The sequence below is a fragment of the Electrona antarctica genome (genome assembly GCF_951216825.1).
Source record: "Electrona antarctica genome assembly, chromosome: 17".
Lineage (NCBI taxonomy): Eukaryota > Metazoa > Chordata > Actinopteri > Myctophiformes > Myctophidae > Electrona > Electrona antarctica.
This window is the reverse complement of record NC_136798.1, coordinates 11,912,775-11,934,237: the sequence shown is the minus strand read 5'-3', so window position 1 is coordinate 11,934,237 and position 21,463 is coordinate 11,912,775. Positions and strand designations below refer to the sequence as shown.

The following is a 21,463-nucleotide window of genomic DNA, read 5'->3' as shown; positions in this document are numbered from 1 at the left end:
ACATGGTGAAAAAAGCATATCTTCTACAAGCTCACAACTCTTTGCCTTGCAAATGCATTGAGATGCCATTTTCACTTTTTGCACGACACCGTTATGGAAGTATAAAATTATGCTGAAGTAATCGATTGAATAGTCACTACACAAATTATCAATACGTGCAAGCTTCTTTTTTGTGTAGTACAGGTAAGTACCTAATTCTACATGACAGAAATTCCAACCTATAGCCATAGGTACACTTACACCATGGCACCAAACAAAGGATTTCTCTATCTTTGCGTTTTCTGTTGACATTAACTGTTGAGATCAAAATTTGGAATTAACTGGTGAGATCAAAATTAAAAATTTTAATCAAACAGATTCATCCAAATTCTACTTCAGACTGTAGAAAAAGTGGCATCTACTGTGGATTCTTTCCAATGTGGCTTTATCCATTTTATTGCTCTAATGATTAATGATGACCCATGTGGATCAGTATAAATATAAACAAAACAGGGGACATGTAGAAGATGATCAGTGAGCGGTTGGTACCTCAACTTCAGCTCATCTATCCTCTTAGAGAGCTGGGCCTTGTCCTTCTCCAGACCTTTCAGGTTGGTCTTGTTTCTGTGCACACTGACCTGAAAGACATTATTCATAGAGTCAAAATTATTCTTCTGCCTCTAATCCACTATGGGTGGACTTTGTGATACAGGAGTGAACCCGCTTTTTTTGCAGGAGTGAAGACGCTTAATAAATAGTTCTGTACTAGGTTTATGATATTGTGGTTGAAGTCTGACCTCGCCAGATTTGAGGTGGTTATTCTTTTCCTGGGCTTTGGTCTTCAGCTCTGCACATTGTGGCTGGAGATCCTTGTGGCGCTGTGTGATGCCCTCTACCTGCTCCTGGATCTGGTTGAACTTTTGCTCAGACTCTGCCACCTTGTTCTGTACAGCCAGGGGGAAATAGTAAGTTTAAAACAAAACTGACTGTGACTCACTATGCCTATTCAAACTTAAACACAAAGTGTTTCTTTCATGTAATTAATTTGCCAGCAGATGTCTGCTAGAGTAGCACAGGTCTAAAGAAATTGGACTCGGTCCGAAACGTAACGTTGAATAATTGCACCAGTCCGAACGGAGCAGAGTACAATAAAATAAATGACTGGATCCGGTTGCAAAATGGACCAGACGATAATTGGACACGGCCTGAAGTGGGACGGAGGAAAACTGGACCTGCATGAATGAGACTCACTATATGAAGAGTTTTGATGTGAAACTATATGAATAGTTTTCGCTCTCACATCTTCCTGAAAGTGTATTAATTTATTCATTACACCTCCGGTATGTAAAGTCCCCAAAGACAAAAACAGCACTTAACCCATTCTGGGCGGGAACCCCTTTTGGTGTTAGCATTATGTTATGCTTTAGCTATTGAAAAATAGCAGATCTACAAGCTCATAGCGCGCCACCGAGTGGCACGCTGTGGCTGACATAGAAACGTAGCTTTTTCAGAAAACTGTCAGGATGTAGAAGACATTTTTAGAATCTGATCTCAGGTCAAAATGGGTTATAATAATAATAATAATAATAATAATAATAATAACTGTTGACATGAGGTACATGCTCATTTATAGCTTTAGGTATACATGACTGGCCAATCGTCATTTTAACCTAAGTTAACACAAGACCTCACCTTCCATTCTTGAACCTTTTCATCATATTTTGCGGTAGAACTTTGATCGAGCTGTAGCTTATCTTGCACCGGCTGCAGCTGCTGCTCCAATTCGTTAACCTGCCATGTTTAACCAACGGTCAGTGCACATCTTGACAATACTGCATGACATTCAAATAAAAATGACACAGCTATGCTGATCTCACCATAGCCCATGCCATCTTCTTCGCCAGCTCATTCAGCTTATTGTTCATCTCATCCAGTGATGCCAAGCTCTTATATTGCTCCTCTTTTTCTTGATAATTGCGCTTCAGGTCCGCCAAGCACTGCATCAAAGTCACATAGATTAGTGATAGTAATCCAACAGGATGAATGAAAAAGCTTTGATTTTCTGAGGCTGGACAGTAAACTGAGCCTATACAGGAAGACTATTTATTCCTTCGTCCCTATGGAATAAATATCTTTGCCGAAAATAGCTGATCTACAAGCTCACAACGTGTCACAATATGGCTCATTTTGAGCTTTTAACTGCCATATTCACTGAATGTTTCCCCAGAATACGGACATGAAATGGTTATGGGCTATAAAGATGCATTTGAATTGAGTGAGCAGATGAGGTCTTACTTCCCCATGTTGTTCTATTTTAGACTCAGTGATTTGCTTGGTTTGTTTGATGTAAACGAAGTCCGCTTTCATCTGTTCCAGTTGGGTGGCCTTCATAAAAAACTGCATGGGGGAAATAGAAATAAGCAATATAACTGTACAGTTTGACCGCAAGAAAAATCGCAATAGCAAAAGTATTTAGGCAATATAGATCACATCTGATAAAAAGTAATAAGGTGAATTTATTGCTCCAAGATTAAATTAAACTCACCCTATATTTATCACCCTCTCCTTTGGAATGCAAGAAGTGCTTGCTCATCTCTTGCGTGAGAATAGAAACTGGGTTGTTCACCTAAAAAAGAAAGATATAGTTGAACACAGAAGACATATCGCTGAGTCGCTGACCCACTGTGACGTGCACTGCAAATGCTAGTCAAGGAAATACAGAATTAAGTAGAGGACTCTAATCATATTCACAGAAAATATTGTAGTATGCTAGAGTTGTTTATGTTTAGGTGGCGGTGAACCACTTCCGTTCTACTTCCTGGCTGTTTGTTTACATTCACCAATGCAGCAACTCAATACATTTGTATTACTAGGATGAGCGGGGCGAGGGAGCACTTGCTCATCCTAGGAACTCAAATATCGCCTAGATCTGAGCCAAGTCTCCTGAGGTGGCGCGTATCCAGACGTAAAAACAAATCCGGTCTGCAGGATTCATTGTTGTTATGATTGTTAGTTGTTATGATTCCGTTCCAAGCGCAAGTCTAACCAAGCATTAAACAAGAACTCAGGTGGATTAAAGACAAGCTTTTAGCCAAAGTTAATACATTTACGATATTAAAACCACCTTTTTGTTCATCACTCGTTTATATGATGTTTTTGCATAGTATTGTGTATATTTGTCTATCATTAATGTTTTCGATTAATTGAGTATATGCGGACACCAATGGAAACAAGCCGAAGCTTTTCTGGTTTCATCCTTTTAGCAGACCTTGTATTGTACTGTACTCCCCTGTGACGGTCCTTGCAAACTGTCAAGTGTCAATTAAGTATTCAATCAATATTCAATCATGCATCTGTGACATAAACAATGTGCTCACTTTAAAAGTTTATTAAAAATGAAATCTCCCCGGCATTAGGTGAGTAGTTCATTTTATCCGTCTCATGCTGGCTAAAGTAACATTGTGGTGGTAGAGTAGAGCTGTCCGCCCGCAATGCGCACCAAGCACTAGCCCAAAAATGCTATGTGCACCCATTTATGTGAATCTGATTGAGAAGGAAGCCCGTTTCTTTTTTAACATAAAACAAAATGCTGGTTTAGGGGCTGTGTCGATTAGAAAGCAATTCTTTGTGAAGCTGCCAGTGCTTTTCTGCCTTACATTTCTATGATAAAGATACAGTTGAAAACATGTATTTTCTCAAAACGTCACTGTGTGCAGGCAACACAAGATGCCAGTGGCGATTTGACATCATAAGTCACTGCCATTTTTCTACTCTCAAAAGGCTTGTCTGCAATGCAGTCATGGCATGAATAGTCATGGCATCAGTCATGGCATCGTAGCGCGCCACCGAGTGGCTTGTAGGTCTGCTATTTTTGAAAAATCAAAGAACGACTGACATAGAAACATAGCTTTTTCAGAAAACTGTCAGGATATAGAAGACATTTTTAGAATCTGATTTCAGGTCAAAATGGGTTAAACAAGATATTGCTATTAAGCATATCAATATGGGCTGTGTCTGAAGGAGTGTGTAGGCATAAGTTTTCACCTGAATATTGAAATTGTCCAGAACTGCCAGGAGCTCTTCTTTTTTGGATGATATAATGTGACCTATGAGACAGGAGATAACTTGTTAAGAGAAAAAGAAAAATAGACAAACACAGAACTCAGTGAATAAAGAGTGGAATCCATGCTAGAATCCACCTAGTGAACCGGTATTTAATCTATAACTCTTTATGGGCTTCACCAGAGTGGCTTTTCACTTTGTAGATTCTTGCCCCCTCACGCGTGATCTTCAGATCTACCGTGATGGACTGACCATAGACTTCTGGCCTGTAAGCATCCCTCCCTTTATTGCGCAATGTGACTGAAACATCAGCCGAACTGAAAAAGAGAAACACAGAATAGATCAATATGGTGTCAAGGGAGGCAAATTAACAGCATCGCATCATGACTTGTTGAGATGTGACCAGAAAGGAAACAGTGTTACTGCACTGCAACTGGGCAGTTGCAGTGCAACTTCACACATTTCTTATTGGCCGAAATGGGAGATCAAACTAAAAAGGTTTGAGGTTGTTGTTGGCTGTTGCGTCTTGTGTACATGTACATAAAAGTAAAATTAATGTTTGTGCATTTTATGTATATCTTCTTCAGACATTGTACTACCATAGGTAGTAGTAATAAAACATAAAGTCAGAAGGCTAATAAGAATAGTTACCACACTTTTGTATATGTGCACACACAAAATAAATAAGACAGTATGATATAAGCTAAACCTTTTCTGTGTACATTATCCAGGTTTAGTTCATACATTTACTACAGCTAATAAACAAAGAACAAAACAAGCTGAAAAGCCTCAAAGTGTCACTCTTAACTGTCCTCTTTTTTTGATGATTAAATAAACAATAAGGACAGAAAGTCAGTAAATATACGAAATCTTTACCTTTCTCCTTCTTTCACAAAACCCTTAAGGGAGGACCCTCTGTTTGTGGCCTGTGCATTCCCCCCTAGGGCCACTATGAGAGCTGTCAGAACAGCACTCTTTCCACCTGTTAACATTATGACACAGAGCACAGAAACAAAACACAGATATGTAAGTGACAGTGTACATACTGACGTAAACAAAAACAGATTAAAGGGATGAAACAAAGAAACATTAAACTCACTCACTTCCATTGTTGCCAACAACAAAGTTGACATTGGAACCAAAAGTGAAAGGTCCCAACAGTGAGTGACACATGAAATTCTTCAAGGTAATGCTTTCCACGATGCCCACTTGGAGACCCTGCAGATGATCGAACATGTGTTAGTATGTCATACATACCATGATACATCAATTAAACCATCTCCTGTGCCACTTTCTTCTATTAGACTTTAGAGAGCAAAAGTCAAACACTTTTTTCTGTTTTGTTTAACTTGATTGGGACCCCATCCCTGACACCAAAGTTCAGGGTGTCTATTAATCCAAATTCTTACGGTGAAATTGGTAACCTGCTGAAATATGTGATCATCTTGTGGACTTGGTCTTTAAATATGTGGCCTAAATACTGCTAGGTTGAACTCTGCCAATAAACAAACCACAATTATGTACGTCTACAGTTCTACACGATTGTCACATATTTCAGCAGGTCAGTGAGGTCACCAATTTTACCATAACAAAGCCAGCAAGTGTGCGATGCGACACATTGTGAGCTAGAAGATTGGCTATTTTTGCTACTTTATACGATTTTGGGGGGCTTTTTCTGCCTATATTTGATAGTGTACACTAAGCTGACAGGAAATGGGGGGAGAGAGATGGGGAGTGACACACAGCAAAGGTCGTCGGGATCCGGAGTCGAGCCCACAACACTCTGTCAGGATTAGCAGCCCAGGTGCCCGGTCCGCTAGGCCAGCATGGGCCCTTTACAAGATTTTTTTAAAGTGAAAGTGGTTAGTGCCTGTGGGTTCTATTTCGTCCCTGCTGACGGTGCTTAAGCACTGAATACGTCCCTTCGCGCATGCGCCGTCGAGTATTTTATACCAACAATGTCAATTTTGACCCCATGATGACCCGGAGTCGTCTATATCTTCCGGCAGTCTACAGGGGTTCAGTCCCTAATTTCTTCTCGCTCGCCTGTGAGAACCAAGTTTGCACCGAGCTGCGATGTGTTGCTATGCAATGCAATATGTAGCCTATGGTGTCTGCCGAGTCGCTGGTAGTTCCGTGACCGAATCGGTCGGAGTAGCGGCTGTTCGCCCTCCAGGAACTGCGACTATGGATTTTGTTTTTACTCCTCTATGAGTGGAGTTTATTTGGATTCGCGTGGACGGCAGCGTCCAATCTCTCTCGTGGACAAAAGGTACGTTATCGTCTAAAGCGGTGCTATCCCCGCTAAACAGACGTTCAAATTATATGATATATTGCATCATGGCATAACCTCTTGTGAGTAAAGGCTGCGTTTGCGCCTCCTCCCTGCTCCGCATACGAGGTTTGTTTGACGGTGAACGCTAACAGACGTTCAAATTATATGATGTATTGTATCATGGCATAACCTCTTGTGAGTAGAGTCTGCGTTCGCGCCGCCTCCCTGCTCCGCATACGAGGTTTGCTCGACTGTGAACGCTAGCGCTTATTATAAGCGACTAAGATTTGCCGAAGGATGGCCACTGTCATATTGCCTTCGTTTGATAAACACGCTACTTGCAAGCTTTGGTTAGCCCCTGCTGTTGATGGCAAGCGTTGGCGCTCCATTCTCTCAGCAGTCAGCATATAACTTATGATAAGTTAAGCTAGTTAAGGCTAAGTGTCATTTTCTGTTTGGCAAGCCTTGCTGGCCAAAGCCATAATGCCGATAATATTGGCAGCGTTCAAGCTTAACTGCTTCCGCGGATAGCTTGTCTTCTTGTTGTTGTTGTTAATAATAACAATAACAACTTGTTGTTATTAGCCCGGTACAGGAGCAGCTACCTGCGTCCTCCCAGGGTATTGATGTGGCTACCAGTAGTTTGTAGCTCAGAGTATTAACAGCTATTGGTGTACATAGCTTGTCTGGTTATTAACCCAGCTGGCCCCCAGCAGTGGGCCTCGATACTGATGCTGCTACCAGTATGTCTGGAGCTCAAAGCTCTATTAACAGTTTTTTGCGTATACAGTGGGTACACTTTGTTTTTTCCCCCACAGGTGCCCCTGGGTACCTTTGGGGCCTATTAGCCCAGCTGGTCCCCAGCACAGGGCATCTGGCGCTGCTGCCAGCGTAGCTCACAGCTGCTACCAGTAGCTTAAAGCTAAAGGTGTTTATGAACAGCTATTCGTGTAGGCTATAGCTTGTCTTGTTGTTAGTAGCCCAGCTGGTCTCCAGCATTGGGTCTCTAACTGGCGCTGCTACCCGTAGTTGTAGCCCAAGCGCTTATTATACTATTTGTTATAACGGCGATCTGTGTATAGCTTGCCTTACTGTTTATTGGCCCAGCTGGTACAGGGCAGGCAGCGTATGCGCTCCGCTCCTCCAGCATACGGCCTCTAGTTTGATGTTACTTGCTACCAATCGTTTGTTAGCTCAAGCATTTATTAACAGCTATTAGTGTATAGCTTGTTCTGTTTATTAGCTGCAGCTGATACAGGCAGCGTACACGCTCCCTTCCTTCAGCAGGCGGCCCCTATCGGTGGAGCTATTGGCTGTAGCCTTTTCTCCAAAACTTGTTTGTGTTGGTTTATTTAACCAAACTTTTGGCTGGTGTAGGCAGCGTTAGTGCTCCCTCCTCCCAGCGTGAATGCGTAGTAGTGCCTTGACTAGTGCATTGGAAGTGTCTTTTGTTTCGCTCTGGACTAGCAAACATAAATAATAATGCACTTGGAGTTTGGATAAACGTCATAGTGCTGTGATAAACGTTCGCATAGGAAACACTACAGCTGCTACATAGCAGCGTCCAAGCCTCGACTGAAGGCTACTTTATTATCATAATTTATAAGTAAGCCTCAGCTGGGGGTACAGGTAGCGTGCAAGCTCTCCTCCCCCACCGCGACCATGCAGGTCGCACAGTCTAGCTAACAGCAGCGTCTGTGCGCTGTTCCTATGACGCACTTTACATCTGGTTAAATCTCAAAGTGCTACAATGAGCATTTGCATAAAACGTAAATGCATATTCACATGCTGCGGCAGGTATAGCAGCATTCAGTTGTTTGATTAAGTCATTATATGCCGATCTAAGTTAAAGCCTCTGCTGGTACAGGCAGCGTACGCGCCTCCTCCCCCCAGCATATGGCCAACACCTAGCAACCAGTAGCGTCCGCGCCCTGGGCTAGTTGGGACTGGTGTGCACCGGCCGGTCCAGAGGAACCGGTGCCACCACAACGGAGAGCTCCCACTTTTGTACCTCGAAAGCCTCTGCTGGTACAGACGGCGTACGCACTCCCTCCAGCATATGGCCAACACCTAGCAACCAGTAGCGTCCGCGCCCTGGGCTAGTTGGGACTGGTGTGCACTATGCCGATCTAAATGAAAGCCTCTGCTGGTACAGGTAGCGTACACGCTCTCTTCCTTCAGCATATGGCCAACACCTAGCAACCAGTAGCGTTCGCGCCCTGGGCTAGTTGGGACTGGTGTGCACCGGTGTGCACTATGCCGATCTAGATTAAAGCCTCTGCTGGTACAGGCAGCGTACACGCTCCCTTCCTTCAGCATATGGCCAACACCTAGCAACCAGTAGCGTCCGCGCCCTGGGCTAGCTGGTGTGACTGGTGTGCACTGGCCCGTCCAGAGGAACCGGTGCCACCACAATGGAGAGCTCCCACTTTTGTACCTCGTGTGAAGCTCCCCTTCAGCCGTGAGCCGACCTTGGTCCTGCCCCGTGTGCCAGGAGGAAAAGGTCTGACCGCCGGCCACAGCAGATCTGAGAGGACTCAGCTATCTGCGGAGCTGGCCCACATGAGGTCCATGCTCACCTAACATAACACCTAGGCACCTCGGAGGGTTCGAGTGCCTCCCCCTCCGATGCCACAGCTGACTCGAGGACGATGTACTCTCCCCGACAGCTTAAGCTATGCACTTCCATGACTATGAGGAAGATGCAGAAGACGTTGCCCCCCAGGCATCAGAGCCAGCCTCCCACTTCTCAGCTCAGGACCCACTGGCCGAGATGGCTCCATGCGCACCTTCATGCGCATAGCCGTGGAACGCTAATTGTTAGTCATACCACAGTAGGCAGTCGGATCCTCCAAGCGCCTTCTTCAGACGCGGGTCAGCCCTCACCGTCACTGGAGGCATTTGGTGTCATGTCCTCAGAGAGAGGACGGCTGATGTCCATCCTAGCTCTAGCCCATCGCCAAGTCGGGCTTTCACAGTCAAGCCTGACTGAGGAGCCTCTCTTCCTTCAGCATATGGCCAACACCTAGCAACCAGTAGCGTCCGCGCCCTGGGCTAGTTGGGACTGGTGTGCACCGGTGTGCACTATGCCGATCTAGATTAAAGCCTCTGCTGGTACAGGCAGCGTACACGCTCCCTTCCTTCAGCATATGGCCAACACCTAGCAACCAGTAGCGTCCGCGCCCTGGGCTAGCTGGTGTGACTGGTGTGCACTGGCCCGTCCAGAGGAACCGGTGCCACCCGCCAAGTCGGGCTTTCACAGTCAAGCCTGACTGAGGAGCCTAGGCCAACTCTCCGTAGTCTCCCTGAGGAGCCAGGAGCACTAGGTGGTTCAGCTGTGCAAGAATCGCTGGAGCGAACCATCCAGGTGGGGAAGCCAGGCTGCAGCATGCAGGCCTATGACACATCACGCCTCCCAACGAGCTCCAACAGAGATGAAATCACTGTCCTCTGAGCTCGCGTATCACCGCCGGCCCACACTAGGCCAGTGTGTTCCTTGGCGTCCCACGCAGGGACCTGCCTGTGACTTTCCGGACTGTGCAGTGCCTTCTGACGCCAGCCCCCCATATCCGGGGGGGTCAAAATGGCCGTTATCAGCAACATGACGAGAGCCCTAGTACCTGAGAGGCAAGCACATTCTCATACGTTCGGGCAACACCTCGACCGTGTATCATGTAAGTCATCGGGCGGGGCCACGTTTGCTTGGCTGCCGTAGGTGTCTATGGACCCCCTGACTTGTGCAGCCCCCCCCCCCCGCCTGATCAGCCTATGGGCAAGTTATCTAAGTGGAGAGCGGGACTACATGGTAGGCTCTCTCCCATCAAAAGCTTCCATGAGGGGAGCGGTACCCCATCCAATGGTGGTGAACACTAATCAGAGGCTACCTCGGCAGAGCGGAGGTGGACCTCCTCACCCTAGAGTCGCTGACTCGCTAACCTCTCCGGTTCTCCCTAACGGAGACATCCAGCCCTCCGGGCCAGGACGCAATGGTCCGATGGTTTCATAGAACCTGAACGCCACAAATGGCTGTCAGCCCGCAGGCCTTCATGCCACATAGCCAGTATGAACAGAACGACCTGCATCGTTCCTGACACACATGGCCCTAACTAGGCCACCGCCCACAGGGCACTATCCTTTTAAATGCGCACTGGCCAGAGGCACTGCATATGCCTTGCCACTGCCTCTCTGATACGACCAGCGCTTCAAAGAGTTCTTTAGGAGGGTCACACCATTCTTCTGGTTGCCCCCCTCCAGCCAAGAAGTACTTGGTTTCCTCTGCTGAACAGACCCAGTCGGAGGACGCCATGGCGTCTCCCCGACAGAGGTCTCCTCAACTGGGAGGCGGTCGGATATGGCATTCAAATGCTCGACGACCCCAACTGTGCGTTTGGCCGCTGGTAGCCCTGAACCGCTGCCGAGCAGCTGTGTGAACCAGCCAGGCATGCCACCCTGAATTCAAGGGTGCCATGACATCCATCAGACTACGGTACGATAACCGATGGAATCTATTTCCAACTGACGTGAGGGTCAGAGCAAAGACCTAGTGCGCTGCTCTGCCTAACTTTCTGGCGTTCCGCAGTCCCTCCTAGACGAGGGCCGATCTCCTACTCTAAAAGCATAAGTAGGGGAAATATCATGTCGATATGCTAGAATCAATATCGCACAGCCACAGTGGGGAGCCACAGTCTGGTGTCCCTCTTCCTGATGGGGGCTCTGAGGTTGCATCCTCTACGAGCCCTGAGAACTCCGGCACAGGCTCTTCCCTAGTGCGGCATGGTCTATACAGGCCTCCCTTTGAGCCCTTGGCACGGGCGGAGTTTAGAGGGTCATGGAAGACTGAATTCTTCCTGGCCATTACCTCAACGTAGCGTGTCAGTGAGCGGCACGCCCTGTTTGTCAGTGACTTGCGTCTGAAGCAAAGCTCAGACGGCCTGAGTGTCTCTGTGGCCGAACACAGTGTTCCTCCTGAGGGTGCTGTCACATACACACCTCAACCAGCCTATACGGCTAGCACAGTCTTGCCCTCCACCAGGAGAGTGGATTGACAAGCGGGAACTATTGCGCCCAACGTGGGCCCTGAGAGCCGCTTGTTAGACCTGCCACATGCATTCGGCGGTCAGAATGGCTGGTCCGTTGTGACGATGGCCCTTTCAAAGGCGGTGCTCTCTCCAGACAGCGCCCGCCCCACACTATTGTGGATGCCATTAACCACGCGTATGGGGCGAGTAATCGTACCCTACCATTTGGCGTGAGGTGCCACTCTAACGGGAGCGTCCCCACATCATGGGCTGCCCCGAGGGAAGTACCCCTGGAATATATCTGCCGCTGCCTCATGGGCATCACAGCGAGTTTTCTATGTTCCACTGGGTGAGTGTTGCCACTCCCCACCCGCTGGACGTGGTCCTCTTACGAGAGTCCTCCGATTCTACTCCTTATGGCTTGGGATCAGGATTCCTCGTGACTTTGCTGGTATAAGTCATTCAGTGCTTAAGCACCGCCTCTGGCGGTCAGCAGGGACGAAATAGAACGTAAGTTACGTATGTAACTATGGTTCTATGAGTCCCGAATGACCGCCAGAGCACTCTTGTCACTCAGAATCCTCGTGGTCTCGCGAGAAGATTCTGTAGGGACTGAACCCCTGTAGACTGCCGGAAGATATAGACGACTCCGGGTCATCATGGGGTCAAAATTGACATTGTTGGTATAAAATACTCGACGGCGCATGCGCGAAGGGACGTATTCAGTGCTTAAGCACCGCCTCTGGCGGTCATTCGGGACTCATAGAACCATAGTTACATACGTAACTTACGTTTTATAAATGTATACCCAATTATGTAATAAAAGGCTATGCTTGTGATTTTGTGAACAAATAACTAAATTTTTCCTTAAGGGACACTTCACCCCTTTGGCAACCAGATCTTATTTTAATGATGTTTGAGAGAAAATAAACACTTTCCTGGGGGGTTTTATGTGGGTAATGTGTTTTTAGATATTTTAGTATTTCAAAGACTGGACTACAATTCCCATAATGCTGTGATGCACTGCTCCTTCTTGTGGATAGGGGGAGGGCTGTCTTACAACATGTAGTCCAAGGACAGTCTAAGAAGGATGAGACGCGAAGACCGTACGGGCGACGCCATGTTGCTTTGGAAGGAAAGAAACATGCGCAATGGGCTATATGCAGCCAACACTTCCGCGTTCAGCTTCCTTGGTCTCAACTGCGCATGTTTCTTTCCTTCCAAAGCAACATGGCGTCGCCCGTACGGTCTTCGCGTCTCATCCTTCTTAGACTGTCCTTGATGTAGTCCAGGAAGTAAGTGAGCCCAGTGTCCATGTCATCATGGAAACATAATTAAAATAAGATCTGGTTGCAAAAGGGGTGTCCCTTTAACAGTAACGGTTTTGGACATAATATAAAGGTTTCCACCCTAGCCACCGTACCTACGATATATGTAAGTTGGCAGCAGAAGTACCATGATAATGATAATACCTCCAGTGATGATCCAGCCTGTCTCAGAGGCTGGCTGGCGAGGCTAGACTGTCTCTGACTGGGACCAACAACATCCTCCACTTCCTCGTCATCGTCTTCAACAGGTGGGAGGTCTCCCGACTCGTCCTCAGGACGGAGTTGTTTTCTGGGCGAGTTGTGGACAGAGCGGCTCCTTCTCTTCGACATATTGATCACTCTAACCACAAATACAAATTACATAACTATCAATAATGGATTAAAATAATCAGTTAACCACAATAATCTGACCTTCTCTCATTCAGGAGTTTGACCATGGAACTTCCTGTTGTAGTTTATTTTCTTTCCAATATTTTTTTGCCAATTCATATGCTATAACTTTATAACCTTTTTGCCGTTATGCTGTTCCAGGCTATTGAGATACATTTTTATTTTATCATATACATTACGGATTGAGCAATTATAGGGGGTTATATGTGACCATACCATTAACAACCTATATAAACATTTAAAAGTTTCATTATGCTTTAAGTAGCATGTGGTGGGTCAAACTAGGGGATTCTGAATCCATTTCAAGCATTAGTTTTGCATGAAAAACACTCCTTGGGCTAAACGGACATAGCTGTCATCACAAATGTGATGAGGGCATATTTGTAAATGGTAAATGGTGCATTTATATAGCGCCTTTATCCAAGGCGCTTTACATATAGATTGTGCATTACATTCACCCATACATTCACACACCGATGGCAGCGGAAACCATGCAAGACACCAACCAACACATCAGGAGCAATTAGGGGTTCAGTGTCTTGCTCAAGGACACTTCGACACTAACTCTGGGGGAGCCCGGGTTCGAACTGGCAACATTTCGGTTACCATCCAGCCACTCTACCCCTGAGCTATGACTTGATGCCCGGCCACAAAACGGCCTGGCCAATCAGCAGCAGCTATCCCGCCTCTAGCTGCTGCTGATTGGCCAGGCCGTTTTGTGGCCGGGCATCAAGTCTGCCTGAGAGTTCCCAGATGGGAGCATGAGGGGGGAACCCAGTGTACTCTCTGCTGCCCTATCTGGCGGAGTCAGGTTAGAAGAACCCTGGGGGTCCCCAGAACCCAATATGAGTATAATAGCCTATATGTAACCGTCACTGCCGGGCCAGATGTAATCTCAGGCCGCCTTTTGCCGAACACTGCTCTAGTTTGACCCATCACATGCTACTTAAACGTCTGGGTTTCTACTTAAAGCATAATTAAATTATTTTTTAAAGATTTGTTTTTGGCTTTTCTGCCTTTGATAGTTTCAAGTGAAGATTGACAGGAAAGCAGGAGATAGAAGGGGAGAGACATGCAGCAAAGTTCATCATGAACGGGACTCGAACACACGACACGCTGTCAGGCCAGAGCCTAGCCGCAATTTGCAACTCTAGATTTTTTATAATGGGATGAATCTAGAGTTGCAATACCCTCCATTGACTCCCCACTCATCATTTTGCGTTTGCGATCTGCTTGTCTTAAACGACGTTAAACTCACCAACATTGCAGCTGTAGTCCAAGCTTGAATTATTCTCTTTCAATCTGCAAAGCTTGTTTTTCATAAAAATCCCCCGTAGACATGTTATGAGCTACTTTCTGTCAAGAAATTCTGTGCAAGTGATTCTTTTTCTAAGTGCTGGAGTTTGGAAGCGCTCGTCGTAAGTCACTGAACGTCCCTGCATGCATCTGTTTCACATTTGCACATAATGCAGGAGGCAGCAGCGCGACCCCTTAATACAAACGAGCGCTTCCAAACTCCAACATTTTTTCTTCTTGACAGAAAGTAGCTCATAACATGTCTACGGGGGATTTTTATGAAAAACAAGCTTTGCAGATTGAAAGAGAATAATTCAAGCTTGGACTACAGCTGCAATGTTGGTGAGTTTAACGTCGTTTAAGACAAGCAGATCGCAAACGCAAAATGATGAGTGGGGAGTCAATGGAGGGTATTGCAACTCTAGATTCATCCCATTATAAAAAAAATCTAGAGTTGCAAATTGCGGCTAGCCAGAGCCTATATGTGTCCAGCGGGCGCCCCAGCATAATTAAATGTTTACATTTTTGCGATTTCGGTATTCATTTAATAAATTATCCTGCATAATTTGTGGCAATCTGTGCAGCCTTTTCTTCACTTTTAGACTTATTTACCCAGGTCAGCAGCACCTCATCTGACTTGCGCCCTTCTCCTGTTTGTTTGCAAAGAGATGCACGGATGGACATGTTTTTAGAGGAGTCAAGGCTTGAATGAATGTGATGGGCACTAATATATTTTATAAAGGCACGGTCAAAATATCTCCATTTGCTACATACTGCTCGCCATGCCTTTTGGCACAACAAAACAACTATTACAGGGGAGCGCAGACAGTGGCTCCCGAACCCAAACCCTCAGAACAAGAGGTGACCATGCTTTTGCGGTGGCAGCCCTTTAGAGCTGCTCAAACCATTGACATTTTTAAATCCTTTCTTAAAACGCACCTTTTTCCCCTGGCTTTCAATGTGAACTGATTTTAACCTATTTAGGCACTACTGTACTGTACAGTACTATCCTTGTCTTTATTGTTTGTTGTGAAGCATTTTGGTCAACTCTGCTTGTGTTAAAATGTGCTATAAAGGTTGATTTGATTTGGCTCCCTGACGGTTTGTGGGGATGACTTGATTTATCCTGTGTGCAATGTGCATAAAGCAAAGCAAAGCAAAGTTCTTTGTTTACCCAGGGTGAATGGACTAAGCTCGAGATGCTTGTTTACAGCCAGACCCTGCTCATAGAACATTTCATGGTAGGGGTTCAATGCCTTGCTCAAGGGCACTTCAGCGGTGGTCATTTTAACGTGCCGGTCCGGGGATTCGAAATGGCGACCTTCCGATAACAAGACCGCTCCGCAAACCGTTCGGCCACCGCTGCCCCGCTGCATCCATTACCTCGATGTAAATTTCACCCCAAACTGAGTCAGGTGTGTTTGGGAGGTCATTCCCCATCCCACAAATAAATACACATCTCTAAATATTTAATCAAGCAAATTACAAGTTATCTGAGGTGTACACAATATAAAGGCCCGAATGTATACGTAAAATTGACCCCAGGAGGAGTGTTTCAAAGTGAAATAGCGCTTGGTTAATCAAGTTGGTTAATACAGCCTTCGTACGACGGTGTCGTGCGCCGGAAATAGCAGACCTACAAGCTGCCAAGGAGTCGCGGATGCTGCGCGTTGTGAGGTTGTAAATCTGCTATTTGTTTTCCTCCAAGCGACACCATCGTCCGTCAAGTGTTTAACACATAAATGGCGCCGCCAACCAAAAACACACACACACACACACACACACACACACACCACACACACACACGTAAATGGACACGGGGTAAAAGATTTTTCCTTCTACACATATGTAACGTTTTGTATTAATTTAGCTACTATATTGTTTCAAAACAAAACAAAACAAAACAAAACTAGTGAGTTGGAACGGCGCCCAGGAAGCTGTCTCGTGACAAACAAAACGGACGTCAATATATAAATACTTTGCAGGCAACAGAACGAAAGTTGCCTCAAGTTTGCGTGAGAACAGTTCATGAGTGAATGAATGTACCTGACAGCAGCTGTCTAAAAGTGAAATTCACAGACGAGAGTACAACATCCACCGTGAGTCCAGTTCGCGCGCGATGCGGACACAAGCACTATGTTGTGCTTCCTCTTCTTGTCAACACAACACTTGTTCTACTACCGTTTTCTTTCCCCTTTTTTCCATTGGTAAATAGCGCTGTGGTGCCTTACTGCCCCCTTCTGGGCTGGGGTGTCGTGTGAGGCAGTGGAAAATTGGTTCTTAATTGCTAAATTATTAATTATTGCTTAATTACTGTTTGAGTTAAATTGTTTTAATGTACTGCTTTGGCCTCAATCTAAAACATAAGACAAAAAAAGGTTTGGAATGATTACATTTGGATTCATGTATAGTACATTTAGTTAGAATAATGATACAAAAATATATATGTATACCTAATTACCTATTTTTTCTTATTACTACTAGTATTGCTATTTATTACTGAAGCCAAACAGCAGGTTTAAAGACAAAAGTCAGATGGGACAGACGTGTACCAATGGGCTAGCTAGACTGACGTGACGTCAGAGATTCACACGGAAGATGCCTGTTTGTTATGATTTAGCACCTTAGAGTTTTGCACATTACATTATTTATTTACATCGGGCAACTGAAACAGTTGCGCTATGTTACATATCCTTTTTAGATTGCAATTTGAATTTAGATAGTGACTGCCTGGCAAATAATAATAATGCTGACGTCATTCTCGTGCGACAGTAAGCGACGCTTCCTCTTTCCTCCCTAGTTTTTGTTTACATGTAGGAGGTGAACTTAAACAGAAAGTGTACATGATACTACATACCAGACATAGAACGTCCCCATCACAGTAAATGTAGGTTTGCTCTGAAGATGACGGAACAAAAGGCGCAAAACATTACTTCCATTCCCATCGATGGGTTCAGTAATGTAAGAATCACGTCAATATGGACATTCCTCACGTCTGTAAGTTTGCCTTTTATCCTTGTCTTGAAAGAAGCTTAGCTCATAGCTAACGTAGCCTTCCCGGGTTTGAACTTTGATGACGACAACCTTATCTAAAAGCATATTCAGATTATATTCAGTGATGAATAGCCTCATTAACACTCGTATATGTTTTGTTGAATTTTCTTTTTGTCATGTCTTCTTCAGATCCAGTGGTCGGAGACGTGGCTTCTTTGGCTTCTGGCGTTTCATGTTCTTTGTTTCTGCGTAACTCTTCTGACGTGTAGGTTCTACAGAGTACAGATCTGTCAGTTCCTGCTCATGGGTGAGTAAAGTACTTAACTCTGTACTGTACATGACGAGAGGAAAAACACAAATATTGTATTTCCTTAAATTAATGTGTAGAGAAAGTGTGTGTGTGTGTGTGTGTGTGTGTGTGTGTGTGTGTGTGTGTGTGTGTGTGTGTGTGTGTGTGTGTGTGTGTGTGTGTGTGTGTGTGTGTGTGTGTGTGCGCGCGCGCGCGCGCGAGAGAGAGAGAGTGTCAATGTTATATTGAAAATGTTTTACTGAAAAATTGTGAAAATGTCATGCTGAAAAATGGTCTTAAGTAATAAAGTATACATGACTTCTTGTTGATGCCCCAAAACGATATACAGGTCGGATATACAGGTTATACAGGTTTTGTAGCAATTTGGCAATTGTAGAAAGATTATACCTAATACCTTCAAATGTTTAAGCATGTTCTAATCATTTATACTTTACTTAAGACCTTTTTTCAAACTCTTTTAACATTTTGGAGCCATACAAAATTGACAATTTTACATTGAGGTGCCCAGATGTCCTGTTACCAATGCTATCTGGCATCTAGAGTTGCAATACAAACCATTGACAGCCCATTCAATGAAACTGAAAAGTCTTATCCTATCTGATTGTATTTAACAATGTTAAACTCACCAACATTGCTGTATGTTAAGCTTGGGTTATGCTCTTTGTTAAAAAAAAACACTTGTGAATTAACAGTCAAATTCTTCTGTGCTGGTGATTATTTTATAAGTGTTCGAGTTTGGAAGCGCTCATTGGAAATCAGTCAACAAAGCTGCGGACCACCTGTTTCAAAATGCACTTAATTTGGAGGCTGCAGGACGGTGTGTTATTGAAAACGAGTGCTTCCAATCTCATAAGTTAACATGTCTACGGTGGGTTTTTATGAAACATAAACTTAACAGATGCAAAGAGTATAACCCAAGCTTACCGTACAGCTGCAATGTTGGTGAGTTTAACATTGTTTAATACAATCAGATAGGATTTTTTGTTAATGAATGGGCTGTCAAGAGTTGCTATTGCAACTAGATACCAGATAGCAGTATAGCATCTAAGTTGCTATGTCTAACCCAAACCTCGGTAAAACTATGCCTAAACTAAACCTAACCTTAAACTCACAGAACTATACCTAAACCTTAACCCCAAACAAATACATTTGTCTGAAAATGTTTTGGATGTGGAAAAAGTGCATTCCAGTAATACGCAATATTCCCATTATTGTGCCTGGATTTCCCTTTGTGCCCACTCTTCCGAGCTCCTGCTGTTCCCACTCTGTTTTGGTGCCCAGATTTCCATAGTGCCCACTCTTCCAAGGTGCTCAATTTCCCCAGTTCTTGGCCACAAAATGCAATACTTGAAAAAATAGTGGTGAATGTGTTGTTTGTTCTCAATTCTTCAGTTGGCATGGTGTATAGTGCTGAATATCTAAACGAGCTAGCTGCAAGTAACTGGAGGTAAGTCTATCCTTCAATATTTAAATACTTGTTACGTGTGCGTGTGTGTGTGTGTGTGTGTGTGTGTGTGTGTGTGTGTGTGTGTGTGTGTGTGTGTGTGTGTGTGTGTGTGTGTGTGTGTGTGTGTGTGTGTGTGTGTGTGGACAGGTGGTTGGGCTAATGGATAATAATATATGATTTTTCATAAAACCTCTGTTTACAATTCTGAGCCATGATTAAATTAACTTGATATTTTACAGGTTGTTTTCTAAGTTCCAGTACTTTGACTCCAAGGGCATGTTCATATCCTTGGTCTTTTCCATCCCCCTTCTTTTCAACACAATTATCATCGTGGTAAGTGTTACTGTTCCAAGTACTGGCTTCATCCTCATGCAAAGTCTGAATCATATGTTGTTCTTCTGTGCTTCATGCATGTTGTATGTGTGCTTTCACAGGTAGTGTGGGTGTACAGGACCTTTTCCACCATGACTGAGCTGAAGACCCTCCAGCTGAAGAGAAGGGCCCGCAGAGAGACCAGAAACAAGGCCGACTGATCCTGAGCCGCCTCCTGCTTTATACTGGATCCTTTGGAAACTATTAAGAATCTAGCAAGTCCCTCATCTAGGGATGCCAGTATGCAGTAGGCAACTCAGGGTGTCTATACTCAAGGACTTCATGGGACTTCAGACAGAGGCAGACTTGCACATTTTATTATGCAGCCATGCTTGGTGTGCTCTGGGCTGTCCTTTGCTTTCTTCCAATACTGTTGATTGATAGGTGATCTTTTATCTGAATTGGATATCCCCTTGCTCATGTTACTGTAACGGATATGAGGTCATGGTATTATCGGAAACGAGGAAAAACAGTGAGCTTGCTTGTATTTCTGCTTCTTGGTCATGGTAGCTACTGGTGGATGGTGCTGTTGAACATACTGTATATGAGGACCAAAGGACACTAACGTCTTGTATTTAAGGAACAAGTTTTACAATCTTATGTTGCAATAATGTACATTTTATGGCTAATAAAAAGTAAAAAGCATTTCTGTGATTACTTTATATTTAATAACAGATGTCATTATGGCTGCTACCTTTTAAAGCCTAGTGTACTGTAACACTTTAGTTCTCCTGCCTTCCATAAGAGGGCAGTATGCCCCAAATGAGCAGCTGCTCATACAGTAAGAATAATGTATAGGAAGGCTGTGACAGAAACAGGAACTATTTGGTAGACCCTTGAAGTCCGTAGTGCTCCTTACACACTATAGTTAGTAGTGAGTGTGCTAGTGATCCCCTGTATTGCCCAACATTTGAGGGTTTGGAACTTTGGTATAGTGTAATTAAATATTTATGATGTGGGGAAAAACCTTACGTGTTAAGTTTTAGGCAGATGGAGCTAATACATTCTTTCATGCTAATGCATTTTAGATGGCCAAAAGGTATGAAATTCAGATTCACAAAACACCTGACTTTGTAAGTCCCCAATTCTCCTAAACTGTCAAAAAGTAGCAAAACCTACAAAGAAATTGCTTCACCAAATTGTGATATGACAGACAAGGTAGAATATTACCTATTTTCTCAATCTGTCCCATAATCATTGGATATAGTTTTGTATTAAAATATAGTTTTAAAAGCCTAAATGTTAATGATGAACCACAAAACAGCTGCAGCAACGTCTTGATTGGTTTGTTTTAAAAGTGAATCTTTCCTATGGTCATGAAATGTGTGTCATGACTAAAAGAAGATTGGCGATTCAATAATGATTTGGACCCCACTTTGAGGTATTATTTGTCACTACATTTGCATGTATGTGAAACGTGTCCAGTGGGCAGCACCTGTCATCTGTGAGAGACTCGGAATAGGCTCTATGCATAACTAGGACTGTAGTTCCCTTTTCCAGAAGGTGGCATACCCATTAGCTGTTCCGGGTCAGTTTCTCATAGCTTCATTTGATTAGCTCAGCAGCAGATTTGAACCGGAATCACATGTGTTTTTGGTGTTGTGTGTTTCCGGTTTAAATCTGCTGCTGAGCCGATCAAAACAATTTAAAATTGTGGGAGACAACATGTCTGTCTCGAAAACTGGCAGGAAAGGGAAAAAGAGGATTCTCTGCTGAAACTGCTACCTCCGCAACTCGACTCCAGATAAGCGGATAAAGATGGTTGGGTGAAGACTAAATATCGAATTGTAGATAAAATGCACTGCCATAGTGGGCATGAATGTGTTAATCAGTTGTTTTTAAGTAATGTGTTAGTATACTTTTAGTTAGCACTGGAACATTTTCTAGTTCTCTGTGTATGAGTTTCTACACCTGCATGCACAAGATGCACTGAACATACTGTAAGGCTTCTCACTATGATACTGTATATTGGAGACTTGATAGAACTGGATG

General features: G+C 44.3%; 2 protein-coding genes across 3 annotated transcripts in view; one reads left to right on the top strand and one right to left on the bottom strand.

Moving 5' to 3' along the window:
* Positions 1-18,392, bottom strand: part of LOC306940343 (structural maintenance of chromosomes protein 6-like) — a 29,914-nt gene extending 11,522 nt beyond the window's left edge. The window contains exons 1-12 of one of the 2 annotated variants that reach the window (XM_079525363.1): positions 18,279-18,392; positions 12,807-13,002; positions 5,145-5,259; positions 4,918-5,023; positions 4,222-4,358; positions 4,024-4,085; positions 2,525-2,605; positions 2,275-2,376; positions 1,857-1,976; positions 1,672-1,770; positions 777-923; positions 529-617 (exon numbers count right to left, since the gene is read on the bottom strand). In XM_079525363.1, the coding sequence (XP_079381489.1) occupies positions 529-617; positions 777-923; positions 1,672-1,770; positions 1,857-1,976; positions 2,275-2,376; positions 2,525-2,605; positions 4,024-4,085; positions 4,222-4,358; positions 4,918-5,023; positions 5,145-5,259; positions 12,807-12,992 (1,244 nt within the window). In that variant the 5' untranslated portion in view covers positions 12,993-13,002; positions 18,279-18,392. Of the gene's footprint in view, positions 1-528; positions 618-776; positions 924-1,671; positions 1,771-1,856; positions 1,977-2,274; positions 2,377-2,524; positions 2,606-4,023; positions 4,086-4,221; positions 4,359-4,917; positions 5,024-5,144; positions 5,260-12,806; positions 13,003-16,394; positions 16,524-18,278 lie in introns of those variants that run through there. The other variant, XM_079525362.1, reaches the window with a different exon arrangement.
* Positions 16,991-20,116, top strand: tmem18 (transmembrane protein 18). Its single transcript, XM_079525364.1, has 5 exons — positions 16,991-17,345; positions 17,532-17,649; positions 19,045-19,099; positions 19,339-19,432; positions 19,534-20,116. Exons 1-5 carry the CDS (start codon positions 17,253-17,255, stop codon positions 19,630-19,632), a joined length of 459 nt encoding a protein of 152 aa, XP_079381490.1. The 5' UTR covers positions 16,991-17,252; the 3' UTR covers positions 19,633-20,116.
* The last annotated feature ends 1,347 nt before the right edge of the window (positions 20,117-21,463 follow it).

Coding starts and splice junctions, on each gene's coding strand:
- tmem18 (XM_079525364.1), top strand. CDS start 17,253: ATGACGGAACAAAAGGCGCAAAACATTACTTCCATTCCCATCGATGGG. Junction 17,650..19,044: donor CTGTCAGTTCCTGCTCATGG/GTGAGTAAAGTA, acceptor TCAATTCTTCAG/TTGGCATGGTGTATAGTGCT. Junction 19,100..19,338: donor CTAGCTGCAAGTAACTGGAG/GTAAGTCTATCC, acceptor GATATTTTACAG/GTTGTTTTCTAAGTTCCAGT.